The sequence below is a fragment of the Eucyclogobius newberryi genome, unplaced genomic scaffold (genome assembly GCF_026437365.1).
Source record: "Eucyclogobius newberryi isolate DKJ021-1_F unplaced genomic scaffold, fEucNew1.0.hap1 SCAF_5, whole genome shotgun sequence".
In the NCBI taxonomy this organism is placed as follows: domain Eukaryota; kingdom Metazoa; phylum Chordata; class Actinopteri; order Gobiiformes; family Gobiidae; genus Eucyclogobius; species Eucyclogobius newberryi.
The window spans coordinates 16,929,669-16,956,595 of NW_027316167.1; the positions used below are offsets into that span (position 1 = coordinate 16,929,669).

Here is a 26,927-nt window from a genome sequence, read left to right on the forward strand (position 1 = left end):
GGCAGTTCAGTTCACACCCTATATAATTGAACATTATAAATTGTCTACACAACTATCCTGTAATAGCTTTATCTCATTGTTGATTAATTTCTCCCTGTGGCCCTCAGAGGCAACTGTTGTGATTTTGGGCCTTACAAAAATAAATTGATTTGATTTGATTTGACTTATCTTGGTTTAATCATAGTGTAACAATATTGCAGGCACACACTTTTACATTTTACATGATACCCTGTACCTATCTCATTAATAGCAACCTAATGTACTGTTTAACAACCTGTAATTAAAGTGTAATTACATTGTACATAGGGTTTGGTTTGGGACATGAAGATTTGAGTTGCATGTTATAACAGTTACACAGTGCTAATATTATTATTATAATATTGTACTTAATGAATGAAGGTACAAGGTACACTAAAAACATGTATAATAGGTTCCTCGCATTTGGAGCCAGGACTAAAGTGTAGTATAAAAGTCTAACACAACATTCAACATTATAATACTACATTTTTAAGGGCTTGAGTGAGATTAATTACTCACCCTGCTTGTTTTGGAGGTGCTTTAGTGCTGGGGAGAGCGGGATGCTTGTGGTAGTAGTAGTAGTAGTACCTGTTTGAAAAACAACTGCAATTAAAATAGCTTTTTGTGCAGGTGAAAATGCAGTACACAGTATTTTGCCGACAGCAGCAGCATCTTCCCCTCCACAGGGTATTAGAGTATGACTGCTACATAATAGTGCTGGGACTGGGGTGGAACCATGGCTGAGCCAGATGACTCCTGGGATGGGCTCGATCTAAAATGCAATATATACGAGAGGAGCCAGGCAACACGCTCACCTGCGCCTCTCAGGCAATAAACAAGGGATAAAATGTTTCTATTATATGAATCTAAATTGTCTGTTTGAATTGTTTATAACGTCTAGAAAAAGTACAGTCATAAGTCAAGAACTTTAGTGAATTTCTCCACTGTTATGTAACGACAAATTTGTAGTTATTGAAACATCTATTACACATATTAGGAGGACAATGAGTGAAATACTATTTTAGTCAAATGTTGCGACACACTTTCCCAATCATTGATCATAAAAAGCTGGATTTTACACAAGGGTATTGTAAAGTAAGTTATGTGATATGCAAACAGTCTTTCAGGTGATGTATATATAGCTATAAAATGTTGCTGTCACAAAGAAACTATTAGACATTTGGTCATTTATTACAATCCAAGACAATAGAAACTATTGTTCCACATAGACTTGCTGCTGCGGCCTGCCCTTGGCCAGGTGACTGCATTTTCGCTGCAGCTCTAACTGCAGTGGCCTTTCATCGCAGTGACAGATGGAGAGCGTTTAGCCTTAATGACACAGAGGACCTCCAATCCTCTGGCCTTATGGACCTATGGCTCGGAGGCCTCTGTACTATCCCTCTCAGTTAGCCAGGGTGAGGAGTGAGGACCAAGGCAATCAATGATGGATGTTCAATATCATAAAATACTACATTAAAAATGCATAAGTGACAATTCTTACCAGCTTTCCGCCATATTTCTTCAGGCAGGTATCCCGAGGGAGGCCTATGCAAGAAGTCTCTGTGGATCTCTGAATCATACAGGAAAAAACAAAACATATTTAGAGTGTTTTCAGAAGCACATCATACAATTTGGGACTAAACTAAACCCAAACTAAACATAGACAAGGCCAGGGCTAAACCAGGACTAGAACAGAATCAAATCAATTCTACATCAGAAATAAACAAGGCTCAAATTGGTAGTGTGTGAATGCACCTGTAATTCTTAAATATTCCAGAATAGTTTCCATGCTTCTTTCTCCTATTTGTATAATTGTTAGGGATGGGACAAGATATCGTGTGACAAGATTACCCATGTATATGGAAACTAACCCTAACCCAAAAAAGAGGGTCAAATTCTGGTGGGTTACACAGCTTGGGAAGCAAAAACATAAAAAAATAATACAATATTAAATGTGTCATCTCATCTTGTGGGAATTGTGTCTCATCCCATCCCTATAGTACTACTAAGTGTCAACATTAGCTCATAAAGCAGATAAAGACTGCTCTATAACAAATCTTGCCATCTTGTATAATGAGTTTAGGGTATTTAGTGTTTATTATACACCATGATTGACTAATTTCAGGTCACTTTGTTGTTTCCTGTCATGTCAATCACTAATGAACATGACCAATGTGGGTGGAGAAATTGCATTCAGTCAAGATAAGTTGTATAAGTATAATTTCAAATCTGGTCAACCCCTACCTCCCTGTGTATGTGCTGCTTTGTGTCCGTCTACCTGTCTGTCTGCCTGTCTGCCTTTCAGCGGCCGGGTTGGTTCCTAGGGGCAGTGGCTCGCTGCTGCTAGTTGTGTTGGAGGAGTTGTGATGAGGAGGAGGAAGAGGAGGAAGGCAGTGCGGTCCGTTACTCCCACCTTTTTTCATCTCCTCAACGTCACTGTATCGTCGGATCCAGTGGTTCATTTCCTCTCGGTCTGCCTCCTGGCATCGACGCAGCACTGTCAGCGAGCGCCGCGTCTTCTCAACCATGTCCATGATGCAGTTCAAGAGCTGCAAGAAGGCAGAAGAGAAGGGGAACACATTAGAACCTCATTCAAGAACATCAGGTACAGCAGGTAACAGTGGTCTTTATTATATAGCGGTATATCATTCTCTGTATAGGTGCTATGTAAAAGTAAATGAGCCTCCAAAGCCATAATTTGCATACATATCTTCAACCAGTTTTAGCTTGGAACAATACAAATGGAAACCTACCATGTGATCTCTGTGACTGAACAATTTTTTATTATAGCTACATTTTGTATAAGATAAGATAAGATAACCTTTATTTGTTCCACAATGGGAAAATTCTAGGGTTGCAACACGGATTAGGTACAGAAACAGATTAGGCACAATAAAAACACATAATGTAGAAATAAATCTTATAATCTTATCTAATAACAGCAACAGTTATCTAATAATAATAGCACTCTAATTTACAGCTATGGACTGAAAATGTTGCACCAGGGATGATTGACATTATGTCACAGTATTGCACATGAATAATAAAAAGCTGAATGACACATGATTAGGGCCAACAGTGTTTGTTGTTTACATGTTTTTTATTTTTGAAAAGTGGCTATGTGACATTTTAGAACCCTCAGAGCCTGATATTTTCAATTAGAACAAAGTACAGGGATGTGGGTAGGGATAGGGGGTGGGTGAAAACAGACATTTTCTCACGACTCAAGCAGGACAAAAAAGGATTACTCAAACTTTCAGTCACCTAATGATGAGGAAAAATGGTTAAAAGCTCATTAAAGTTGATTTAGCATAATATGTCCCTTTGATAAATATGCTTGTTGGTTTGATACATATTTAGATGTGTTACTTATGTGTTACTTAAAAAAAAACACCTTGCTGGGCAAAAATAAACAACAAAATCAAGTATGTACATCTCTGATTCTGTGTGCTAATTTGGGGCTTGCATGTCTCTCACTAAATTTCAGCAGGAACAGCCTTACAACAATGGTAATGTAACAGCTGGCCTGCTGATGAAAAAGTTGATCCAATTCCTTCCACCACTCTGCTCTGTTCGCTGCCAACCCAACAGATTTCCTCTCTGTTTCAGTCTGTCGTAAACAGCGTCACAGTTTTTCACACTGCTCATTGCTGCTGGCTGTAAAGTGAATTCACTGTCTTTAACATTCAATCTATATTCTTATTTTAACACATCTTTATTCTGTGTGTCTCTGTCCCTTGACTACCTCACCCCTTCTGTCGCCCCAAATTAGCTATATTTGTTTTGTTGAAGTGTTTCTAATTTGGCAGAGGTCCAAACCTAGCCGGTTCCCTCCATGACTCCAGCTCTTTTCTCAGCTGCTATCCCCAGCTGGAGTTACTCTCGGCTGGGTCACAGCTCTCCATCTGGGCCCCTATTCTTGTGCGTCCATGTGCAGCGTATGTGTGCATTAGTAAGTCTTGTCTACATGATGTTGTGGTGGTGTTGGGTGCCAGAAAGCCAGATAGAAAGGTGTCTGTGTGTTTTTGTTAAATGTTTGTTCCCTAATGGGGGTCGGCTGTTCAGCAAGGGCAGTGTCTTGTGTCATCTGCATGCCATCTTTAGCCCCAGAACCACCCTCACCCACTGACCTTATTATAACGGAGTCCAACAGAGAACACAGTATGACTTACATTATCCAGGTGCTTCCACTCCTCTGCCCACTCTCTGTCTGTGAGCCGGTGGTCAATCACTTCCTCCTGGCGAGCTCCATGCACAGCTGCAAAATAAAGTATAAGTATCTATGTTAGAGTCAGCACATGCGCCATAAAGCTACACCTGTGTAGTGTATAAGTGTTTCAATAACATGCTCCTTTTTCATTTGTGTTATTTTGGACATATTAATGAATACTACTACTATTTGAGATTTAGTAAGTTGAATAATTGACCAGGCTACATCATTTGTTGTGTAGATTATTGACAAAAGATTAAATAACCATCATTACCTTCAACAACAAAGTTTTTCTTTTTCATTGCAAATTAATTGTAGTTTAACAAATGTGAGTTGATTAGTATAACTCATTTGATGAAATGTACACTATAGACTGGACAGGCTAAAGGAGTTATAAATGTCATTCTAACCACAAACAAAGGCTTACAGCATTCAGCCTGGACCATAAGCCTATTCAAGTGGGACAGGTTGTCTCTCTTTTTGGGAAAGTACTAGCACACGGCATATATGGTGGTCACAGTTGTAGCACATAGGCATGTATGGCTGTGAGCTTATTATAGGCACACTGCCATAAGGATTATCACACTGGACTGCCAACTGGCCTTTGTTCTCCACATGCACCCTACTTACATACACTAGCCTTATACTTGACCCCTATGATTACATGCGGTTTATATGCAGCCACGTGACCGCTGTCAGCTGTTATACCTGTCTGTCGGTGCCTGTCCCGCCCATCTCGGTGTTCACTGTGTCTATAAGCGTCTCTGTATTGGTGTGCCAGGGCCATGTCCTCGAGCCGGTAGTGCTGGGGTCCCACTTGGGGGTTGGGCGGGTGGGGGAGTCCGTTAGGTGGGTGTGTGGAGAGGCCGTTGGGGGGCGCGTGAGCTGGGAGCCCTGTGCTCGGGCTGAAGCGCTGGCTCGGGCTGATGGTGCACGGTCTCTTTGCCAGGTGCTCCGGGTGGAGGTCTCTGTCTGAGTTGTCTTTGGTCCTGCAGGGACAAATAACAACAATTGGTTTCTGGGAGTTTCCTGCATATGAAGTTAATTCACATTTCACTACACAATGCTGCACAGTGGCTATGCTTACATGCGCACTCACAATCTGATTCTCATCTGATTTTTGGAAATGTATGATATAGATTAATATAGATGGATTAAAATATGTTTAAGAAAATAATAAAAAAAATCATAGATTTTGCAGATTGCATGTCATTTAAATAAGTAATAATAGTCCAGAAATCAGAACATATTCAGAATTTGGCAAAGAATGTAAACAAAGCAACTAACTGGGAGGATATTTTGCCCCTTACTGTATGTGAAAACATTTCTACCGCACAAAGTAAGCACAGATTTGTCTTGACATAAAAGATGCCAATCCTCAAATTGTATAAATTCCACTCAGTTAAATACAGAAGAAAACTCAATAGACAACACTGTACATTGTAATACATAGCATGTGCGCATCATTAGATATTATTCTGTTCTGGATGTGAATTAAAAGGTTAATTAGTCCATTGCCCTGATGTTTGCAAACACAAAAGAGCAACCTCTCCCTCGTCGTTGTTCGGATACAGTAAGACAAAGCCACTGCACATCTGTACTCTCCATCAAAACAAAGATTGCAGCCGCTGTAGAGCATCTCTAATTTTAAATCTCAATCCCTGTACCCACTCTTAGATCTCTCTGTGTCCTGCTACACTTTTAAGCTTAAGGGGCATGGACTGAATACTGTGTGCTTGGCAGATGTTCAGTGGCGCTCATCTATTTGTGTGCCTTTAGTTTATGTGTACGTGAAGCTGTGTCTTTGCACCATCTGGACAGTTTAAATGGGAGTGTTGATATTAATCTGTTTAGCTGGACGGCGATAGACAGGCATCAAATCTTCCAGCGGATCAAATAAATGCAACATGTAGAGTGTGTGCGCTAATGTGTGTGGTTATCCATGTGTATGTTGAGTACATTACCCTACACTGCCAGGCCTCTGGTACCTGGCAAATCGCAAGAACAGCTGGCTCTAGCCCAGTGGACCCCTCCCCCTTGTGCTCAATCCAAGCCCTCCCCAGCTGCTTGATGAAGCAGAGGTCGGGAGGCAGAGGTGTGCAGATTACAGTGGGATTGAGTGTTCACCCTCTACACAGCACCCACCATCTCGCACTGAGCTCAGGATGTGCTCAGTGTTAGGGTCAGCACATCACCATCTGGACACAGCCCTGACATATGGACAGCTGCTGGGAGACTGCAGGTCAGGCAGCCAGAGAGGAGGCAGGAGAGAGAAGGGTTGGGTCGTCCAATGTGGAGAGCAGATACGCTGATGTTCAAAAGGTGGATGCACGTTTTATATATGGACATAAATGTATATGTATGGGGGGGAGGAAAAATAGACCAGAATCTTATTTTAGTTTCACCAGGAAAGTCCAATTGAGATTCAGATTCTCCGTTGCATCTGAGCATGGCCTCAAATTGTGTCTTGTTGTACATGGTTTTGCAGATATGTTACATGGAGAGCATTACTTAATAGGGGCGGGCGAAATACACAAAAATTTATATCTGGATAATTTTTGGGAGTATCTCGAACTATATTCAAACAATACTATGTCAATCTAATGGAAATGTGTTAAAATGTGTCTTCAAACATATTAGTTGAGGTTTCATTATCAGGCTAATGTGAAATGTCTGTAAAATGAATCACAAAAGTGCAGAAAACATACTCGGTACTCTTATTTGAGAGTTTACAACATAACATTTTTAAGGTCATGTTGCTCATTATATTACATTTATACTATAAAGGATATACTCGATATTCAAATGTTACATTATCAAAACAACATTCACAATGCTATCTAAATTCTTATATATTACCCACCTCTAATACCGTACTTATTTTAATCAACTTTTAAATACAAAGTAAGAAAGATATTTGCATAGTGATTCACTTCAAAAAATATGAAATAAACAAAATGTGTGATATTTAAATGTTACCAAAGGTTTTGCGTCATATATTAGACTGGTTAAAGATGCTTTGTTTAGGGTTGTGCTATGGACATCCAGTGTACCGCACTTGATTCCCTAATCACTTCTCTTCTCCTCTGCCTTTCTTTCCACACTGCCTCCTTCACAAGCAGCTGGCAGAAGGCAACATGGCATTAGGACTGTCCAGACGTCCACCTCCCACAACACGGATGTATGGCCTCTCTGTTACTTCTATTCATAAATAGGCAGTAATAAGTAATTCAAGGCATATGTATATTTTGTGCAAGTCTGTGAGTGTACCTATCTGGGGTCCTTCTCTTGCCATGCTCATTCATCTCCAGCATGATCTCTGAGGAGTCTAGGGGCGAGCTGGCGTTGGCGTCCAGGAGAAGTTGCTCGTGTTGGGCCAGATACTGAGCCGGAGTCTGCTTGGCCAGCCTCGCACAATGGAGCAACTCCCTCTGAAGCAAGGGTAGGTTTGCCTGAATTGAAACAAAGAAAGACATCCAATGAAATAACTAGCTGTGGGGGGGTATATAGATTTATTGAAAAAGTGTAGATGTAGAAGAGTTAAGGAGACAGGAATTGGCTGAAAGCAGCTACAAAGGCACAACAAATAGATCTGGTGATAAATGGGGAGGCAGAATGAGATAAGACAGGTGCTTTGACACATTGGTCTGCCATGTGTCGCTCTCTGTCTGGGATGAGCTGCTGGGCTGTGTTGCTGTATGTAACACTGCTGTCACGTAACTCTTTTGAGACCTGTCTGTTTGATAAAGCACAGTAATAGCCGCGATGTCCCAGATGTGGAGGATCAGTGCGTGCCGGGAGGTCTAACCCCCACCCAAAACACACATACACTCCATTCAGACTGGACATTTACAAGTATAGTCACTCAAGTGTGTTGTGATTTCAATCTGACTTTATCAAGAAGTAAATTAAGAAATTGGTGGACTTTGCAATGGTTTTAAAAACATCTTGGCGGGTCAAAGTTTGAGTTTCCAGCTGAAGCCAAACACCTTTTTAAATTGAGTAGGATGAGCTGCAATTAATGGAACAAAACATAGTTTGTCTATATCTACAGTATCTTGCAACAAACAAAAAAATACGATTATGTCTGTGTGTGTTGTGTTGATTTTTGCGTATGTAAGACAGTTCTGTAGCTGTTTACCTTCAAGAAGGGAATGACAAAAGGCCTCAGAGGGAAATTTGTGGCCTCGTGAAGTTTAGAGTGAAACTCTTCGATTGTGAGGGATGAGTTCTGTCACAAAACAAGAAATTTGGTTTCATAAAATGCATCATAAAAGAAACATTTTCTCTTTCACAATGCAGCGATCTCATAAATCAAAATAGACACTTACCACAAGCCCCAACACAAGACTGCGTACTCGCTCTCCTATCTCAGGTGATATATCGTTGCCGAACTGTTGTAGAGTGGTGAGGAAGCGCTTGAGTTTGCAGAGTTGCCGTGCGCCACAGGCCGGAGGCAGCTGCTGGTTTGAGAGAGACGCAGTGGATGACATGGCTGGACCGTTACTGAAGCCGTTTGGGGTAGACGGAGCACCATTCAGCGAGGTGGGAGAGTGACTGCTCCCGTTTAACACTGCAACAAAGACACACTGTTAGCACCCACGTTAAAATGCATGGTTAAACTAATGAAATTGTATTACTTAAGAATAATAGAAGTAATACTAGTATCCAAATAAAAGTATTAGTCTTAGTTTTGGATAGTAGTTTTGAATATTCCTCACTTTGTTTGCTAAACACGAACACATAATAATAAATTAAACATAAAATAATTACTGGTGACACTTTATAATAAGGCTTATATACAAAGCATTCATAAAAGTTTATAAAAACATTCACTAATTATTGACAAAAAATAAGCAAATCATTAGCCCGTGTTTACTTAATTGTAATGTTTTTTTATTTGTCAATGAATAATGAACATTTAAAATGCTTTCTGAATGCTTTCTGAGTGCATAACTCTGTTGTTTGCTGCTTTAGATATTTTTTTTTGTTTCTGATTGATAGTGTAGTGTGTAAAGTAATAGTGAACATCAGAAACATTTAATGAATTCAAAGGCCTCCTTCAAAGTGCTGCACTGTACTCTATCTAATCTATATACCAGAATACCAGTGACTTCGTACTGTAAGTGGTGTTTAGTGTCTGTATGACTGAAGGCTGTCAGTGTGAGCCTGCCACATCTTCCGCTGTCTCACGAGTGGTACTATCCGCCCTCCCCCCTCACGCCCCCCATGACCTGTGTTATCTCCTTCTATCACTTTATTTCATGTTGCTGCTCACCCCTGCTCCGTCACTCACTAGTAGAACACAACTATAAGAGGAACTTGTTAAAGAGGTGCCAAAAATAGCCTTTTGGCCTGTGTTACGTTTATTCCAATAGCAGGTGTGCAGCTAAATCTGGCTCAGCACATGTCCACCAGCTGAAAGTAGATTTGCAGCTTTGAGGTTCAGAATAGTCCGCGTTTTCTTACACATTTATAATCACTAGCATATTATTTTTAAGCCGTGCATAAACAAATAAATAAGGCTGACCATTTTTTTTAACCCAAGTGCAAGTAGGTTTCTGTTTTAAACGTTTAAGAAATACCCTGTCAAAGACATTTTGTGTCACTCTGACATTTTGGATTGAATACAAATATGAGTCGCTAATGCTAAAAAACGGTTTTCTTTGTGATTAAATGGATAGAGTTGCCTTTGTAAGAGAAGCTGGGGCCTGTAATAAAGTGACATGATTTCATTATACTAGCATATGCAAGCACTTACACAGAGCATGGCATCCAGACTATAATTGTGCTTCCGCTACAGCTTTTTTTCAAAATGCAGTCAACCACAATACGGCACTGTGGAGTGTACTTTGTAATTGAAAAGAGAACTATAGTTTAGCAGTTTGAGACTGGTCTGGTGCTTGCGGTTCTTCTCTGTCATATTCTAATCTGAGGGCGCAGCGCCTGAACACATATGGACTAACCCATGTGATCCCAACAGGCAGCACTTGTGTTCTGGTTTTAGATATGGAGAGGTGCAAGGAGAGAGCCTGGACTGCTGACCGCCCGCCACAACAGGTGAAACAACACGGCCTGTCATTGCTATATAGGGAAGAAAGTAGTCTACGCTCACACAACTCCTACTCATTCACACCACACATCCAGCTGGTAAACAACACACATACACCAATGTCCTAACAATGGCACAGCCGCAGTGTCCACTGGCACTCTGTGACACTTGTTCAATCAGAAAAGAAATTCAGAACAGCAAAACACATTTGGACAGGACACTTAAGGAACACACCTGACACATATGGACATTTGTTATTTGAAAACATGGGAGAAATCTTTGGAATTTCCCTCCTTTTAGTCAAGCACCAAGGGGACAGTTGATCAAAGTGGAAGAGGCCCACTGTGGACAGATGCAGCGTGGATTTATGTTTGCTGTGTACGCAGAGCTAGTGATGCCACGTTTGGGAGGCCGCAAAATATGCCCCAGCTGGTCAAATGAATTAAGCATATTTTTTTAAAAGCAAATTCACTGTGTGTTCACTTTGTTAATTTTTTCACATCATTAAACTGTAGCACACCTTTTCACAGATCTATAAAAATGTCCTGCGAAAAGCCATCTACATGCCATGTATCCGAATATACTGTTAACGTGTGCATGGAGACAAAACATATAATTATAAATAATGTATATCATAGATAATTACTCATACTAAGTATAGGTGTAAATTGCAGGTTGCTCTTACTTGATTTACTTGTGGTGGGGGTGAATGAAGCGCTGCGGTTGGTTGCTTGGCTGACAGCCGGAGGTGGAGGAGGCATGGTAGGCGGGGTGGACCTGGGCAGGGTTTTCACATCTGCAGGTGAATCGGGCATTGTTCCAGCCTTCTGCACTCTGCTACCTGTAATATGGACAAAAATAACAGAGATCAGAGAAACAAACAGAAAAAGCTAGTTCAAGAGAAAGCAGATTTTAAACCTGGCATACATAGATCCTGTCCATAACCCTTCATACAAGAAGCAAAACAAATGGTAATAGGGAGTGGACATGAGCCCAAACTTGTATTGTGTCTTGTTGGAGATTCATGGCCTGGGAGAGCTACAGCAACACCTGCTCACTCGCTCAGCTGTTGCCTTCCCCCTCCCTCCTTCTCACCCTCGCTCTCTCCTTCACACACACAACACTGCTCTCCACGCAGCTCTGACATCCCAATCAGAGCCCTTCTGCAGTAACCTCCACCAGCCCTCTGAAGCCTCCCCGGTCCCATGCACACTGCACCTCCGCCTGTCCCCGCTTGTCCTCAGCACCAGACAGTTTGACAGTCAGTGACAAGTGCAGCTGGATCTGCTGCTGTCCATCACGGTGACTAGGGCCCCATCTAGTCATCGTAGGCCCACAGTCTGTTCCGTGCCAGACACTCACCAGCACCAAACAAGGCAAGACAAGTTTGAAGACGGTCAGAAAGTACACCCGGAGAACATGCATGGAGTACAGTTTATCTCTGTCCATCACCACATGTTTTGAAAATGTTAAATATGTAATTTTAGTTACATTAGTTGAATTTAGAAGCGACAATACTTGTAATAGGGGTAAGGTTACTCAGTGGTACATATGCGCTGTGCTCTATATTGACAGTACATAAACAGCTGTGTTATTATTCCGAGGAGTATGTGAGAGGTGAGTGTCTGCATGTTTACTGTCTCTCTTTCCGTCGATGTGTCCCTGCAGCTGCTGGAACCAGATCTGTCTGTAATGTAAACCTGAGCTCTAAGGTGTGATGGCTTCTGCAGATTGCACTAAAATCGCTTTCGAATATGTGCGCAGGGCATGTGTTAAATGTGCAATACAAAAAAATCAAGCAAACAAAGCATCAAGAAATGGATATACAAATCATTAAAAAAGAGACCATTCTTCAGAAATCCTACAGAAAAACAACCCGATCAAGAAAAAGTTTTGACACAGAGGCAAAATGTTTCTATAAAGTTAACCATGTCCTGCTAAACCTACAGCTCTCTTTATGTTAGAAGCTCATATAGAAGTGTTTAACAGCTGCTGCAGTCTGTATTCAAAGTGCCTCTGCAATGAGTCCAGTGAGGGCCATTGACACAGTGATCCTGAAGAAGAAGAGCATGCCTCTGTTTGTCTCATGCCACAAGCTCAGAGCATAAACACTGGGTTGCAGATAAAGGCAAACGCTTGAGTTGGTATAAATAGAACTGAACCTTAAACACACAAACAAGCAGAAAGCAGGGCAGAATGGGTATAGACTGGTGGCCATAAACATCAGGAAGTCTCTGTTTCACACAGCATGTAATATAGGACCTCAAATGCTCCAAATTATGTATCTAAAAGTAACTGCACTGGTATGTCTGCTATTGGTTTGAACTGGAACCACCGTGTCATCAGGCTTTGGTTACTTAAGTGATGCTATAGGCAATGGAGGAAAGAAAGGCCTTCCCAGTCTGTCTGCTCCCATTGTAGGATTATGGACAGCTGTTTAATCTGACCAGCTACAGGGACAGGGCACTACATACGCCCCATGGTGATTTCACTTTTAATACATTAGGAAGTCTGCAAGGTCTGAAATCCCATCTGCAGCCATCTGTGCCACGGTCTGTGCTGAAGGACGAAATGCTCCTGCTCAAAGAGAGGTAAGAGAAGATCTGAGGTGAAGGTCTTAAATAGCAGCCAGGATTCATTTCTCAAACATAGAAATCAGACGGAAATGTATATTCTTTATTGTATGAAACAGCTCTCCAAGCCTAATGTCTGTTTGTTTTTAGTTTATTTTATGGCACTGACTATTGTTCTACATTTGGAGTTGATCTGGGTTTGGGGTGGGAACAACTTCAACTTAACTTGACCACTTGACATAGGAGCTTCATTTATCCCCTAATAAAACCCCAGCCCCCACCTCCCCCACCTCCTATGTCATGTATAATTACTTTTCTTGTGTTCTCTCTGGTCTAATAATGATAATTATAAAGATAATATTAGAAATTATAGTTAGTGTACTTGTATAGGTGTTGTAACTTGCAAAGAACTGAAACCATGTACTAAATTTGAAAAAATCCTCAAATTAGGTAATCCTGGCCAACCCCTAAATCTGGAGATGGGTTGCTGCACTGCGGTCACCAACTCTTGACATGTTGTCCTAGTAGCATTGATAGCTGGGTCATTATAGAGGGCAAATGTACCTATTAATTGTAACTTTTGACAATGGAAAAAAAAATTGTAACAATCAGATACTGACACAAGATCAAATCACCGAGCCACAAACAGCATCCATCATCTCTGCTACAATCTGCCTGGCTCTCCAAACAGCTGTACGTCTGCACATTTGACGTAATCAGGACTAAAAGATTGCTCACCAAAGAAACTGTCTGCAGTCGGAGCTGTAAAAAATGTTTTTCTCCTGCACTCCCTTTGTGCCATGATGAAATGAGATGAAAAACAATTCACTGTGAGACAAGCCAGACCATAGATCTCAGGCTGTACAAGTGCACCCTACAATGCAGCAGCGTGTTCAAAACACATCTTATTAGAGGTGGAATATATCAACATATTGGCAAAGTAGTAAATAAATGAAGCAATGCAAAATGTTTATTTTGTCTGATAGAAAAAAAAAAAGACTGGTTAAAGTTTCACGTTGCATTTGCATATCCTTGCGTCTTAGCGCTGCTATTGAGCACTAAAATGCAGCTGCACCCATTCAAACTCCAAAAACTTATGTGGTCTTTAAAATATTTTTTTTAATTTTGCATTGGATAAAAACAAATGTAACCGGATAACTGTTATAAAAGTTTCATGTTGCATTGGCATATCTCTGCATTGCATATGTATAGGCACTAGAATGCAGCTGCAACCTATTAGCATCACCTAACCGCTGTAGAATAGTCTCTTAAATCCCTGCTGCCTGTTCCCCGTCAGTAGTCCGCAGAGAGCCTCCACAGTGACCACAGTGCACTCCTCTGTCTCCCGCTCTCACATCCTCCCTCTTTCTCACTGTAATTCCCCCAGTCTCCAGGAATGCTGTTGTTTTTAATTTCTCCCAGCTGCTCTGGCTGGCTGCCCAGCCGCCTGCCTTCCCACATCTGTTCCCTATCAGGCCGCTGAGGAGTCCACACAAACAGCGCCGCAGCCTCTGGCCCCAGCCCCCCCACCAGGACTTCATATCAAAACATGGGAATTGTAGCCCATGTGCAATGGACCTAAAACACAGGGCTGTACAACGCCTGTACAACCCCCTCTACTCTCTCACACCAGCCAACCAAATCCCATTAAAAGTCCCAGTTAGCAGCACTGGACCAATAACAAGCCTTGTGAACACATAGGGCAATCTAAAATGAGCACTCCTCTTTCAGTGTATTTTTATGTTATCAGTGGAAAATACAAGCCGCATCAGATGTAAGGCTGAGTGAGCGAGACGCCGCCTCAGCAGACACATCCCAGACTCCACTTCATCTTGAGCTGCTTTGGAGTTCAGAGGCTTACAGCTCGTACTAATGACAGAGCAGGAGTCAGACATGTGCAGAGCATCATGGATAAGCATAAAAAAAGAAAAACATGTTTTTATTTGTGTATTATATAGGATGCATACACAGACCTAAGATATTTTCCACATGGTATTTGAGACCATTTTCCATATGAGAAATGCAGAACTGGCTGAACAAACAAGAGAGTGAGGACAATGAGGAAGTCACAATTATATATAAACTGCAATAGTAGTATAGCACTATTTGTTGAGAAAAAGTCCAGCCAGCCAGAGGGAGCTTAGGACAGACAGATTAAAGAGCGTTTATCCAAGGCCAGAGGTGCTAAGGGTAGAAGAGTTGTGTTTCTCTTTCTCTGAGCTACAGGGATGCTGTCATACCGGGCTTATATCTGTGAAAGCTGTTATTGATGTAATTGTATTGAAGTTCTAGCGACCATCTGTTCTCCGTTGGGAGGGCCTGGCTCCTCTCGTCGGCAGTGAAGTGGTTATGTGCGGCGTATCACTGCTGTCGATGTGCTCACACAGAAAAAACTTCCTTTTCAGATTTTCCCAACGGCTGCTAATAAAATCCAGATGCTAGACTTAAGCTGTTTTCTGCCTCTTCCTCTTTCTATTTCTCCTTCTCTTTCCTCTCTCTCTCTCTCTCTCTCTCTCTCTCTCTCTCTCTCTCTCTCTCTCTCTCTCTCTCTCTCTCTCTCTCTCTCTCTCTCTCTCTCTCTCTCTCTCTCGCTCTCGCTCTATCTATCTCCCTGTCCTGTCCACCTCCCACCCCTCCTCCTCCTCATTGCTAATCATTTATTTTCAGGCTTTCATCTACCTTTCCTTCCCTTCGATTCACAGTCTATCCATCCTCGCCCGGCTCTTTCGCTCCAGCCACTAACCCAGAACCATTCCTAAATAAAGGAAAGTATTTGTGACATTCAGCTGAGGCAGGCAGTGCCAAGAACAACTCCCAGGACGGCAGCACATCTGGACTGTGTTAGACCTGCAGTGGGTATGGGACCAGCGCTCCAGCACTAAATGGTTATAAACATATGAATACATCACATATACAGCGCCTTAATGTCTGCTTTATAGCAAATATTCACACAATATTGTCTTTTCGCTTTATAACACCAGTCAACACGTATTGACACAGTTTTGTATGCCAAACCTCCAACCGTACATGTTACAAATGCTGTTTAGTTGCATGTCTAATCTGAGGTGCAATACAGTGCATGGGTATGGCGCCTGTGTTTGTGGCTCTAGGGTCTCTGTGTGAGGGGAGTTGAACACCTGAACATCAATAACTGTCATGCGGGCCACCTGGGACCCCACAGCCAGCCTGCTCCATGGGCACACAGCCATCACCAGCACAGCTGCCACAGAGAGAGGAGTACGGGGGAGGGAGGAGGAGACGAGAAGGAGACGAGCGAGGCAGCTAGAGAAGGAAGTGACTTGTACATCTGGGAACAGGCAGCGAGACACAAAGAAATACTGTACCACTCACTTTGTTTCCTCTGAAACATGTTTTGATGTTTCCTATGTGATGCTAAAGAGTGACAATTTTAAAAATTATTTCCCTTTTGAGAAAGTTGTATTTGATGAATATATTCCATGATAATATTCATAATTAGAGAAAGTATCTAATGTATCTAAGAAGTGGATCTGTGAAAAAATTGCATTGCATCCATGACTTGGTATTTATGAAAGCGATTGGAAAATTATGTTACATAAACCTTCTCTGACACATATTTAGTTGATTCACTCTCAATAACAAAACACTTGTAAACTCAAAGTGTTCACTTTGAATAAATGCTTTGAACGTTCCTCCTTCTCAGATTAGATATCATATTTATGTGCACTCACTGGCATGAATGTGCTGATGTGAACACCTGCAGCCTCACCCAGTACCAATTAGCTCATCAGGCTTTTAATTACCCTGTTAATTGCATACAGGCGGCATGAAGGGCAGCCTGGGAATAGGGCAAGGGGAGCCTCCTGAGGACCCAGCCTGACAAGCCTGACAAACAGAGAGAAGCAACCACAACACCATCACTCTGGAGACTGTGAGCGGAGGAAATCTTTATGAACAATAGTCTACGTTTCAGTTGCCTAGCCAGCCAACCATATGCTTCTTCAATACTTTACAAAGACGCAAGGTTTGGAATGGATTCTGTTTGTACGATTTCCGATTGGTGTGACGGACATGCAGATTAACCAATCAGAAAAATGCATGGTCCTTTAGTCTCAAAACAAATATGGCAGTAGAAAAAGAAAAGAAAATGGTGAAGAGAACAAACACGCTGATTTCTGCTGAATCAACAAATGAAACAAAATGTATTTTCTTTTATTCTGACTGATACAATAACCTATGAATGAGAGACAAAGGCTACAAATAAATTGTGATTGGAATGTGCCAAAATTGAACGGTTGTCTACTGTGCTCTAAATTGCTTCAGCATTCAAACACAGTGTACATCATCCGAACACTAGGGTGATGAGAGTGGTTGTTAAGGTCAAGAATAACAACAGAGCAGAAAAAGAAGAATCTGCTACATCTGGATCAGTTCATATTAGTCACAGACAAGGAGGTCTGGTGTAGCTTCAGGTCCATATTACAGACAGAGCGTGGGAATGTCCCACTGTAAGTTTGTGGCATGTATTGTATTTGTGGGAGAGTTGGACTCCATAAGTGACCTGTCTGCCAAAGAGCTCAGCCATAACACAAACATCCTTTAACTGGACACACACAAGCAGAAAGAACAGCAGATATGGGAACACAGTCAATATGAAACCCTGCCATTTGTTTTACCCCTGTCCTTTACACATGTACTAGATATGCCTATCCTCTCAGAAGGAGCAGATGTCCTCTACACATGTACTAGATATGCCAGTCCTCTCAGATGGAGCAGATGTCCTCAGCTCTGTCTCCGCAGGACAGTGTGTGAGGAGGTGTATCCAGGAAACAGTGGCCAGGCTCACTTCCTGTGTGACAGGTGCGCATCGGAGGCCTGACAGCTGCTGTCCTGCTCTTGCGCCCGCTGTATTCATCTCTCCTGTTTCTCCCTCTGCAGCCAGCTGCAGCACAGCTCTGTTTGCTCTTACGTCAGTGCCTTTGCCTACTGATTTATGGAGGACAAAAGACTTGGATCTGACCCTGGCAACATGGAGACATACGCGACCACACAACAGCAAATGAAGCATCACAACACTTTCTCTGCAGAAAGCCCAATTCAAAGCATATGCGAACATAACATAAGTGTGAATTATTCTCCCTCTCTAAAGCGTTGAGAGCTGTAAAAATGAACACGGAGTCATTGAGATGGGAAAACAAACAGCAGATTAGTCACTCTGCCGCTCCATGTCATGTATTTCATTTGATTCACTGTTAAACGCCTCTTCTGTCACTATGAGCTGTCAGCACCGAAACAAGTGCCTAGCCTGAACTGCTCCCAGTCTGCCAGTCTTCCCATAGCTCTTCATTTGGCCCGCAGGCACGGCAACAATAGCTCCTGACATTAGCCAGGCATGGGCAGAGTGTTGTGTGTTATCCTGTAGGACTCACACTGCGGACCAGTGGGAAAGCAACACACAAGGAGGAGGGGGAACAATCATGTGACAGGTTCAAGAGAAGCTCTGACAGTTTCTCCATTTAGCCTACAGCCTGCTCATGCTGGAAGCTGCCGAAATAAATACCAGTTACTCCTCTGGGATACGAGCCGACTACGGGACGCCGCCACAAAAACAGAGCAGTCAACTACGAGGAGTGACAACAGTGCCAATAACTCTGGGAGCTGGTGGCAAATTAACATGACCCACTGACTGGCAGGGAATAACTGAAAAAGTCAAATGAAGCATCCACATAATAAACTTTGTACTGTAAAGTCTTTATATAAAAGCTGGTGATTTTCCCATAAGCCTTGTACAGTATAGGTCATTGTAGGAATGCCCGGTCTTTTGTCAAAAGCTTGTGTAAAGTGGTGAAAACTAATATGTCATATCGTCGGTATATGTTTCAAAAGCTTACAGATCATTGTTAAATTTGCAAAGTCTTAAGTCCTGAGTATATTCTTTACCAGTGGCCTTAAAGCACTCAGAACCCAGCAATCTCCTCTGTGATAACCACAAATGTCAGAGCTTATTACTTTAAAGAGGTCTCTCTGAAGTGTGCCTTAGAGCCTGAGTGTGCATAATCCCCACCTTCCCAAAGCCCACGGTGCTTTTTAGTGTAATACCCCGCACCTCAAAGTGACCACTGCTCTGCGGACATGTCGAGAAATCTTGGACTGGGACGATAAAATGTGCTTTTCACTGCCCAAATGAAGCACTTTAGACATCTCTTTGAGCTTGTCTCCCTGTATGTATGTATGTATGTATGTGTGTGTTTCGTGTGCGTAGAGGAAGGAAGGCTGGTGCCGAGATTAAGGTCTGTACAACTAACTGGTAACACAACAGCAGCTTCCCATTTGAAGAGACGGAACCATCTGTGTGTGGCAAGGGATCTGTTTCCAGGAGATAACAGCTTTTTTAATTTCGAAAATACTGTACAGAGACGGAGCAGAAAGAGAGAGAGGAAGAGCGAAAGGGAAACATGCCTTCCTTCCCAGTCTTTGCTTCCTTGCGTTTTCTCACAGACGTCCAGAGACTTTGGAGACAGAGCCTTAATAACTTCAGGGTGCGCTCCTTTGTGCTTGTTTACCCGCTGCCTCTGATAAAGACCCTGTGTGTGGACCTAAAGGAAAGGGAGGGATTCATTATATCAGGTAGCAGTTGCGATATCAACTTCCCATTTATACTGTCTCTGTGCGGTGGTTTGATTAAAACAGGGCTTGGTGCTACTGTAGATTAGCCCAGCTGTTTCCTGTGTCTGTCTCTGATCTGGAGACGCTTCCTACTGGGGATGTTTCATATGAAGCACGGGGCAGTAGGTGCAGAGGGAGAAAGCGGACGGGACAATGGAGAGAAAAGGGGTCAGAAGAGGAGCAAAGGTCAACAAATGGGTGAGGAAGTGAAAAGTAGGAAGTAGAGCAGAGGGTGACATTGGCACAAGACAAGGAAGGGAGGAGGAGGAAGTTTGGCTTAAACTATGGACTATAAATGTAAAAAAAAAGATATGTCATATCAAGCAAAATGGAAATGGGTGGTCAACGATGTCATCTAGGTGAGGAAAAAAGGGATCTTCTGTCAGGCTGAAAAATAACAATATTATTTGTTATCTTGTTGCAGTGTCATCATATCTGCCATCTAGGTGGGCAATATATCAAAATTGAGAAAATACTGTGATTGTTGCTTTGAAGATATGCAAAATTTGAATATTGCATATATTGTTTATAATGAAAAATGCTAAAAGAGCTGATTCAAAATAAAATGAATGTTGTATAAACAGTGGTGATATTGCTGCAGTTTTGTGAGTTATTTTTGTTGGATAATTCAAACTCAAGTAATGCGTTTTAAGATATTTTTAAACACATTTACTGTTAGACTGACTTAATATTGTCTTACTATCATTATCGAGATGTATACCCATCTCAACTATTCTGACAACATTTGCATCTTGGTGGCATGTTAACATACAAGAAATGCAGCGGCCTGCCTTTTGAAACACAATGCAAAACAAAGCAATTGGATGCAAGAGAACTGTAGCCTAGCTCGTGCTTTGATAACGCTTAATTGTTTTGTGCTACTTTTCCACACTCCATGCTGAGTCGTACAACTAGGCCACTTGGATGTTACTGGATGACTTAAGAATCCTTCTGAGCATGCTGTTGTGATTAAAGGCAATACAAGCTTGATTTCTCACACACATTTGAGGTTTTGGTTTGTACCTCCGCCCAGCACTCCCACACAGTGGCGTCAGCAGGCCAGTCCAACGCTCCGAGCCTGTTCCTCATTCCATCAGATGTTGGGAAGCTGTTCTCTTCTCTGACATTCCCCATATCCCCGGAGAGGCCGGCCAGCCTTGTCACACTAATGTCAAACACATGTGGAACAGACTTAAAGGCAGAAAGGACCAGAGCCGCAGAGTAGGAGGCAGCTGGAACTACACCGGGGCTGCACAGATACAGGACTCTGTGAGTCCTGTATCTGATTTTATTCACAGAGCCATAGGTTAGCAATCTTTTACTAAACTACCAATTCAAATGATGTGCTGTGTTGCTTAGAATTACACAAAATGTACTAACAATGCACTGACTTGTCTTGTCATAACCTGATTATAATATTGTTTCCCCTTTAACACCAAGTGCATTTTCAACCTATTTAGACTGACTGTCCTTTCTAACTCTGATCACCTGTTATGCAGTCAATCAATCAAATTCAGATCAACAACACAACCCTCAACCAATTCATTATACATCATTTTTCCAAGTAATTTTATTTTACTTATCCACTGCAACCTGCCTCCAACCTTCTCCACTACAGCAGCAGAACTATCAGCCCGGCCAGCTTCCATTGTCTTCTTTATATTATCACCAGTGTCTTACTTTCACTACAGATGGGACCAAACCGCATGCCATAAGATCTTGCAAGATAATATTGTCACAAGGTGCACACATGTAGAGCAATTTTGAGACCAAAAACAGGTTTACACCTCTTGAGAAACTGTAATTCCATAAAGCAGTGTTAAAACGACAACAAATCAATCGAAATCAAAAATTGTGAACTCAAACAATTTATTTACAAAAATGTTTGTCAGACTCTTGTCTTGTCTCGCTCTTCTGGACTCAATCTCGCCTTCTAATGGGAATTGTGTCTCCTCCCACCCTTCACCTTCACCATCAAATCTGCTCCCTCACATTGCTGACATCTCTGGTTATATGCATCACTTTACATATCTACAAGTGACTGTCACACACATTTTTCGGTCCATTTTCGTCTTTCTTTGTTAAAACCCTCACCACTGGCTGATTGACAACATACAATCATAGAAACATGCAAAACCTGCACAATACAGACATAACAATATGCAAACAGCTCCCTGGACACATGCAGGCAGCCTGTGTTGACCGCCCAGGTGTTTGTGTGTGTGTGTGTCTTCTGCTGACCACCTGACCGTGTGCGCTGTGCCGCTGCAGCTCCCGCCCACCACAAGGCCATCTGCTTCCCTCATTAATTAAGAGACAGCCGCTTTCACCTGCACGGCCCGCATTTAGATCACAATAATTACCACACAGACACACCGGGTGCACTCAACAAGCCCACACACTTCTACAAGCGACGCATGTACTCATTCTCCACTGGAACATATAGGAAAGGCAAGAACTTTCCTCTGATATTCTACAGCTGAACTTTTAAAGAGGCCGTAGAGATATGATGATCATTTGATGTGTGGTTGATATACATTAGCTGCCAATTTTTTTTTTAATGATTTTGCGTGCGTACATAAGAATATGGGCCAGAAAAAAGAAAATATTATGTGAAATTTACATAACAAAATATATATATATATATATATATATATATATATATATATATATTTGTGCTACATGCAATATACTTTAAGAATGTCACAAATCCAGTCTGTTTCCAATCAATAAAAGTATTTGAAAATCTGATTATTATGATACTTTTTAAAGGGATGTTCAAAAATTGCAGTCAATAGAAAGTCGTGCAGAAAATATATTTACATATCTATTACTCATTCAGACTGCACATATTTGAAAGCAAAACAAATGTTTAGGGGTCCACGATGTTTGGGGTGTTTAGGGGTGTTCAGGGGTGTTCAGGGGTGCACAGTGGCAAAGCGGTTAGCCTCCCAAGAAAGAGATTGTTTGATTCCCGGGCCAGACCAACATCACATGATATCTCTGGGAGTTACGTGTTGGCTGTCCGGCTTCCTCCCACCGTCCAAACACATGCATGTGTTAGGCAAAGTTGGCTCTAAATTGCCCCTAGTGAATGAATGTGAGAGAGAATATTTGTCTGTGTCTCTGTGTTAACCCTGCGACGAGCTGGCCCCTGTCCAGGGTGCACCCGCCTAAGGGAAAATGATATTGTATGTTGCATGCGTGCACCTGTGCTGGATGCAGATTGAATAAACACTTCACTTGCTGGAGTCATAATGAATGGGCCGCCTTTTAAGATAGCTACTTAATGATGAAGTGGGCCAATCTGAACTGCTCCATGCCTATTGGGAAGCACACAGTCTGTATAGAGAGAGATGCTGGCTCTCTGTGATGGAGGCTGGTATAATGTGCGGTGGGGTGTCTGCACTGCGGTTTCACCCCTGCAACCTTTTATCCTTTGTTGGAGACTATTATGCGCTGTTCAATTATTCAGATGATATTTACCAGCGCCAATTATACTGGACCACGTCCTGTAGAGAAAATGGCCTGAGTGTTTCACCGGGCGCAGGCAGGAGAGTGCTCTGATCAGGACCTTTTGGCTTGTTCCTTCCAGGGAGTGTCCCCACAGCCAGAGACCAGACACAAAATGATATAATATTATAATCTGTGTATTTCTAATATCATTCAATGGTAGATTATTCTAGAGCACTTGCCATGGCACTTACGGTACTGAACACTTAATAAATCTATATTCTCAATTTCTAATACAATTCTCAATTATACATGTACTAATATATATATATATATATATATATATATATATATATATATATATATATATATATATATATATATATATATATATTCAAACACAATTCAAATTACTTACACCTCCTTCTCTGCTCTGTCCAGGTGGAGCTCTGGTTCACACTTACACAAGATTTAGTGTCATCGCTTTGTCCAAACACAACTTTGATCATCACCACAGGGGCCAGTCTCACTCACAACACAATGTCAACAAGCAGAGAAAAAATAACTACATTGTAAAGGAGTCAATGCAGGATTGCCCACTAACTCACTTACATTACCAGAACAGACAAACCGTAGGCTACAATGTGTAAATATTATGAAAATACAAAAGTTATTTTCATTGTATGGAGTGATGTTGTAGATCTAAAGGAGTTGGAGAGGACCATGGCTTGGTTGCCTCACAAAGGGGTTGAATGTACCATAATGTAAAATGAATTACAAATGCCTTGTGTAGTCTACATTATTAACTTATTTATCTGTTATTTATTACTCATCCTGTGATCTTACCGCATATGACTACAGTGTAAATTGTTTATTAACTTTTTGTTAACATTTATTTATTTCAGTCATTATTTTTCTATAAGGTGATGGTTAGTCGTTTTTAAATTAAAGATTCTTTTGTAGCATTTTAATATGATGACGACTGCATAATTCTGATTTCATTATAAGTCTTAAGGTTTAAGGCATTGTATGAAAATTCAAAGATTTCACAAAGTTAACAGATTTTAAGCATTAGAGATTTATAGGTGACTTGGCAGGTAACCGGCGTCTGTGAGTGCATTTCATCATTTAATTAAGTTAACAGCTATTTCACAAGCAGACTTGTACTCACTTGGTGAAGGTCGAGGTCAGGCTGAGGTAATAGTAGCGGTGGTAATCCACACCGGAGTTTGTAAAACGGATTCTCAGACCGTCTCGATGCACATTTTTGTAAAAATAAAGCCTTTTATATAGTGCTGAATATGACAGATCTACTTATTTTGAAAGGAGACACAGGTTGAAGCCACGGTCAGAAATTGTTCCTTTGGGGGTTTACAGGTTTCCAAGTTTAATAAATTATGAGGTATTTCTCTCTTCTTAGCTGACTTAAAGTGAGGGGAATAAAGTGGGCAATTCAAAGCCCCGGCTCCTTCTTGGTGTCTTTGGTGTTGCAGTCTGTCTTTTCAGCTTCTTTTGTCTTTGCGAAAAATCACAACTTTCTCCGTGCATGTAAATCCTCTATCTTGGTTAAAACCATCCTAGGCACAACTATCAGTGTCCTTTCGCGCAAGTGTCTTTTAGTCTTTGTTAAGATAAGTCAACAAATCCTCGTGTCCGAGTCCCGCGATAAAGAAGTGGCTCCACCTGGTTGCGTCTGTTAATCCTTCTGCAACTTCAAACCGTAACACGCGTTTTGACAGTTTTGCCACAGCCCCACGTGTTGGAAAGTGGTCCATAAACATCCAAAGTGTCTTGTTCTTCTGCCGTTGTGTCACGTCTTCCAGACCTCTCTTCTGGTGCGCTCACACAGACGCGCGGCGCGCAGCAGATCGCCGCATAACCTAAATACGAGTTCACTTCTCCAGGACAAAACCACGCACATGCACACAAGTCGAACCGTCCGATCAGCTGATGTATTTTTAGCTTTTTGGTACAGTTGTTTAGTCTTGAGTGATGAGCGGAGCTGGCGGGCCCACTGCGCGCTCTAACCGCAGCTCTCTCCTCCTCCTCCTCGCGCTCTGTCCTCGCTGTAGCCTTCTGTCTACGTTTAAACACCATCTGGAGACTCTCTCTCCCCCTCCCGAGCTCAGCCGCTCTCTCCTCTCCCTCTCTTTAGATACCACTACCAGAGTACCAGCTGCGGACACTAAAGCACAAATACAATCAAACAACACAAGTCATTTTAACATTATAGTAACGTGCAGCTTTTATTAGCTGCACAATCAGGGGACTCTGGGTTCCCATAAAGCATGGCCCTGTGGAATATCACAGAAACATGGGTCTATCAAAGACAAAACATAGACAAATAAGTTAAAAGTCAAAATGTAAAGCGTTAAATTTGACTTGACCCACTTTGTTTCATTTTTCCTGTTTAGGTCACTGACTGTTCAAGTGCGGTTTGTAGGTGAGTGCATTTCTGTGACATTACCGCTTACTGCCCGCGGGCGGCGCTGTTTCCTAGTACCAACAAGCCACACAGACAAGGGAGAGGGAGGATCCGTGTCTGCGATCCAAACGTAAAGACTCACTGATGACTATTCACTCATTTTTTGTTTTACAAGGATATCTTTTTTTTTTTTTAAATAAACCAATTTAAAGTTTAATTCACTACACTCATCTTATTTTGAATCACCTCTTGTAGCATTTTTCACTAAACAATACACGCAATATTAAATGTTGCATATCTTCAAAGCAACAATCAAAATATTAAAAAATGAATTAAACTAAAGCACTACCCTTTCTTTTATTTTCCTTTTCAGATTGCCTAAAACAATTTGAATGTGTGTCACTTATAACATCACATTATAACTTTTACTATTAAGTTATCCACCTACCGGTATATGCCTCATAATGCTCATACAGCCTTCCAAACACTGCTATTGATGTGCATTATTATATTTACTTAAATATTGTATTGCCGTCACTCATGGCTGAAGTAGTGCAATTTGACTCTTTTCCAGTAAGCCTGCACATTACCTCCCGACTGAGCTCAAAATGCCTGCTCATTGCATTCATACATTGTTGTATTTTTATAGTGCATATAGGTCATGCAGTACGTGTCATCTATTTCTTCATGATGGCCTTTTCCGCTGCCGCCAGAAATATGTTCCAAAGTTATCTATTCATGTTGCCCAAATACATTGTTCGGAAATTGAGTGGGATGCTGGTGTCAACAACAGTTTGTAGTGCCTTATTAATTTTTGTCCAATATTTTATGCAACACTACAGTCCGAGAACACATGCTAATTACGTGCCTTCTGGACACCACAGTTTCTCCAACATGCAGCCCCTCCCTATGAATGATGAGCACTCTGACATGGTGTAGTAAAAAACAAATCCCATTCTTTCATCAGAATTCTTTCCAAACATGTGACTTTGTAGACCTCCTTTGCTAAGTACTTACATTTTCCTATTCCTTGTCCGTCAAAACAAAAGTAACCTCTTTTTCCCATTTAGTTTTAATGTATTTAGTAGAGTGAATGTCAGAATGCATTATATAGTTTAGATATTATTCCCCTTGTAAGTTCTTATTTATACGCTTTAATACATATTTCAGTCAGGGGGTTATAATAGTCGTTACTTTGTTTATTTCTTGATTATAATAACTTCTTATTTATAACTGTTTTTCCAAACCAATTCCTTCAACATTTCAAAGCTTTTAATTTGATTTTCTTTTACAATCTGGTAAAAAAAAAAAAAAAAAAATTAGGACAAATAGCAAAGAGTTAAAAAGATCTTTAACTGGCACTCATTTCCCCCTGCTAAGTGTCTTGATTATTGTGATGCTCCACAGTATGACAGTAACTTATCTATCTTGCATGCATTAAACACTTTCCCTGGAGTGCATGTGAGGAACAGCAGAGGAACTAATACTATTGATTATTTACCTTTCCCCAAACATTTAACTCTTGTTGTTGTCCAAGTTCATATGGATTCA

At 41.4% G+C, this 26,927-nt stretch overlaps 1 protein-coding gene across 2 annotated transcripts in view; it reads right to left on the reverse strand.

Moving 5' to 3' along the window:
- cbfa2t3 (CBFA2/RUNX1 partner transcriptional co-repressor 3) overlaps positions 1–26,927 on the reverse strand; it is a 40,575-nt gene that overhangs the window by 6,524 nt on the left and 7,124 nt on the right. Inside the window, exons 1-10 of one of the 2 annotated variants that reach the window (XM_072465879.1) lie at positions 24,123–25,042; positions 10,966–11,121; positions 8,560–8,801; positions 8,370–8,459; positions 7,499–7,680; positions 4,937–5,217; positions 4,191–4,276; positions 2,297–2,567; positions 1,520–1,588; positions 538–606 (exon numbers count right to left, since the gene is read on the reverse strand). In XM_072465879.1, the coding sequence (XP_072321980.1) occupies positions 538–606; positions 1,520–1,588; positions 2,297–2,567; positions 4,191–4,276; positions 4,937–5,217; positions 7,499–7,680; positions 8,370–8,459; positions 8,560–8,801; positions 10,966–11,095 (1,420 nt within the window). In that variant the 5' untranslated portion in view covers positions 11,096–11,121; positions 24,123–25,042. Of the gene's footprint in view, positions 1–537; positions 607–1,519; positions 1,589–2,296; positions 2,568–4,190; positions 4,277–4,936; positions 5,218–7,498; positions 7,681–8,369; positions 8,460–8,559; positions 8,802–10,965; positions 11,122–24,122; positions 25,043–26,927 lie in introns of those variants that run through there. The other variant, XM_072465878.1, reaches the window with a different exon arrangement.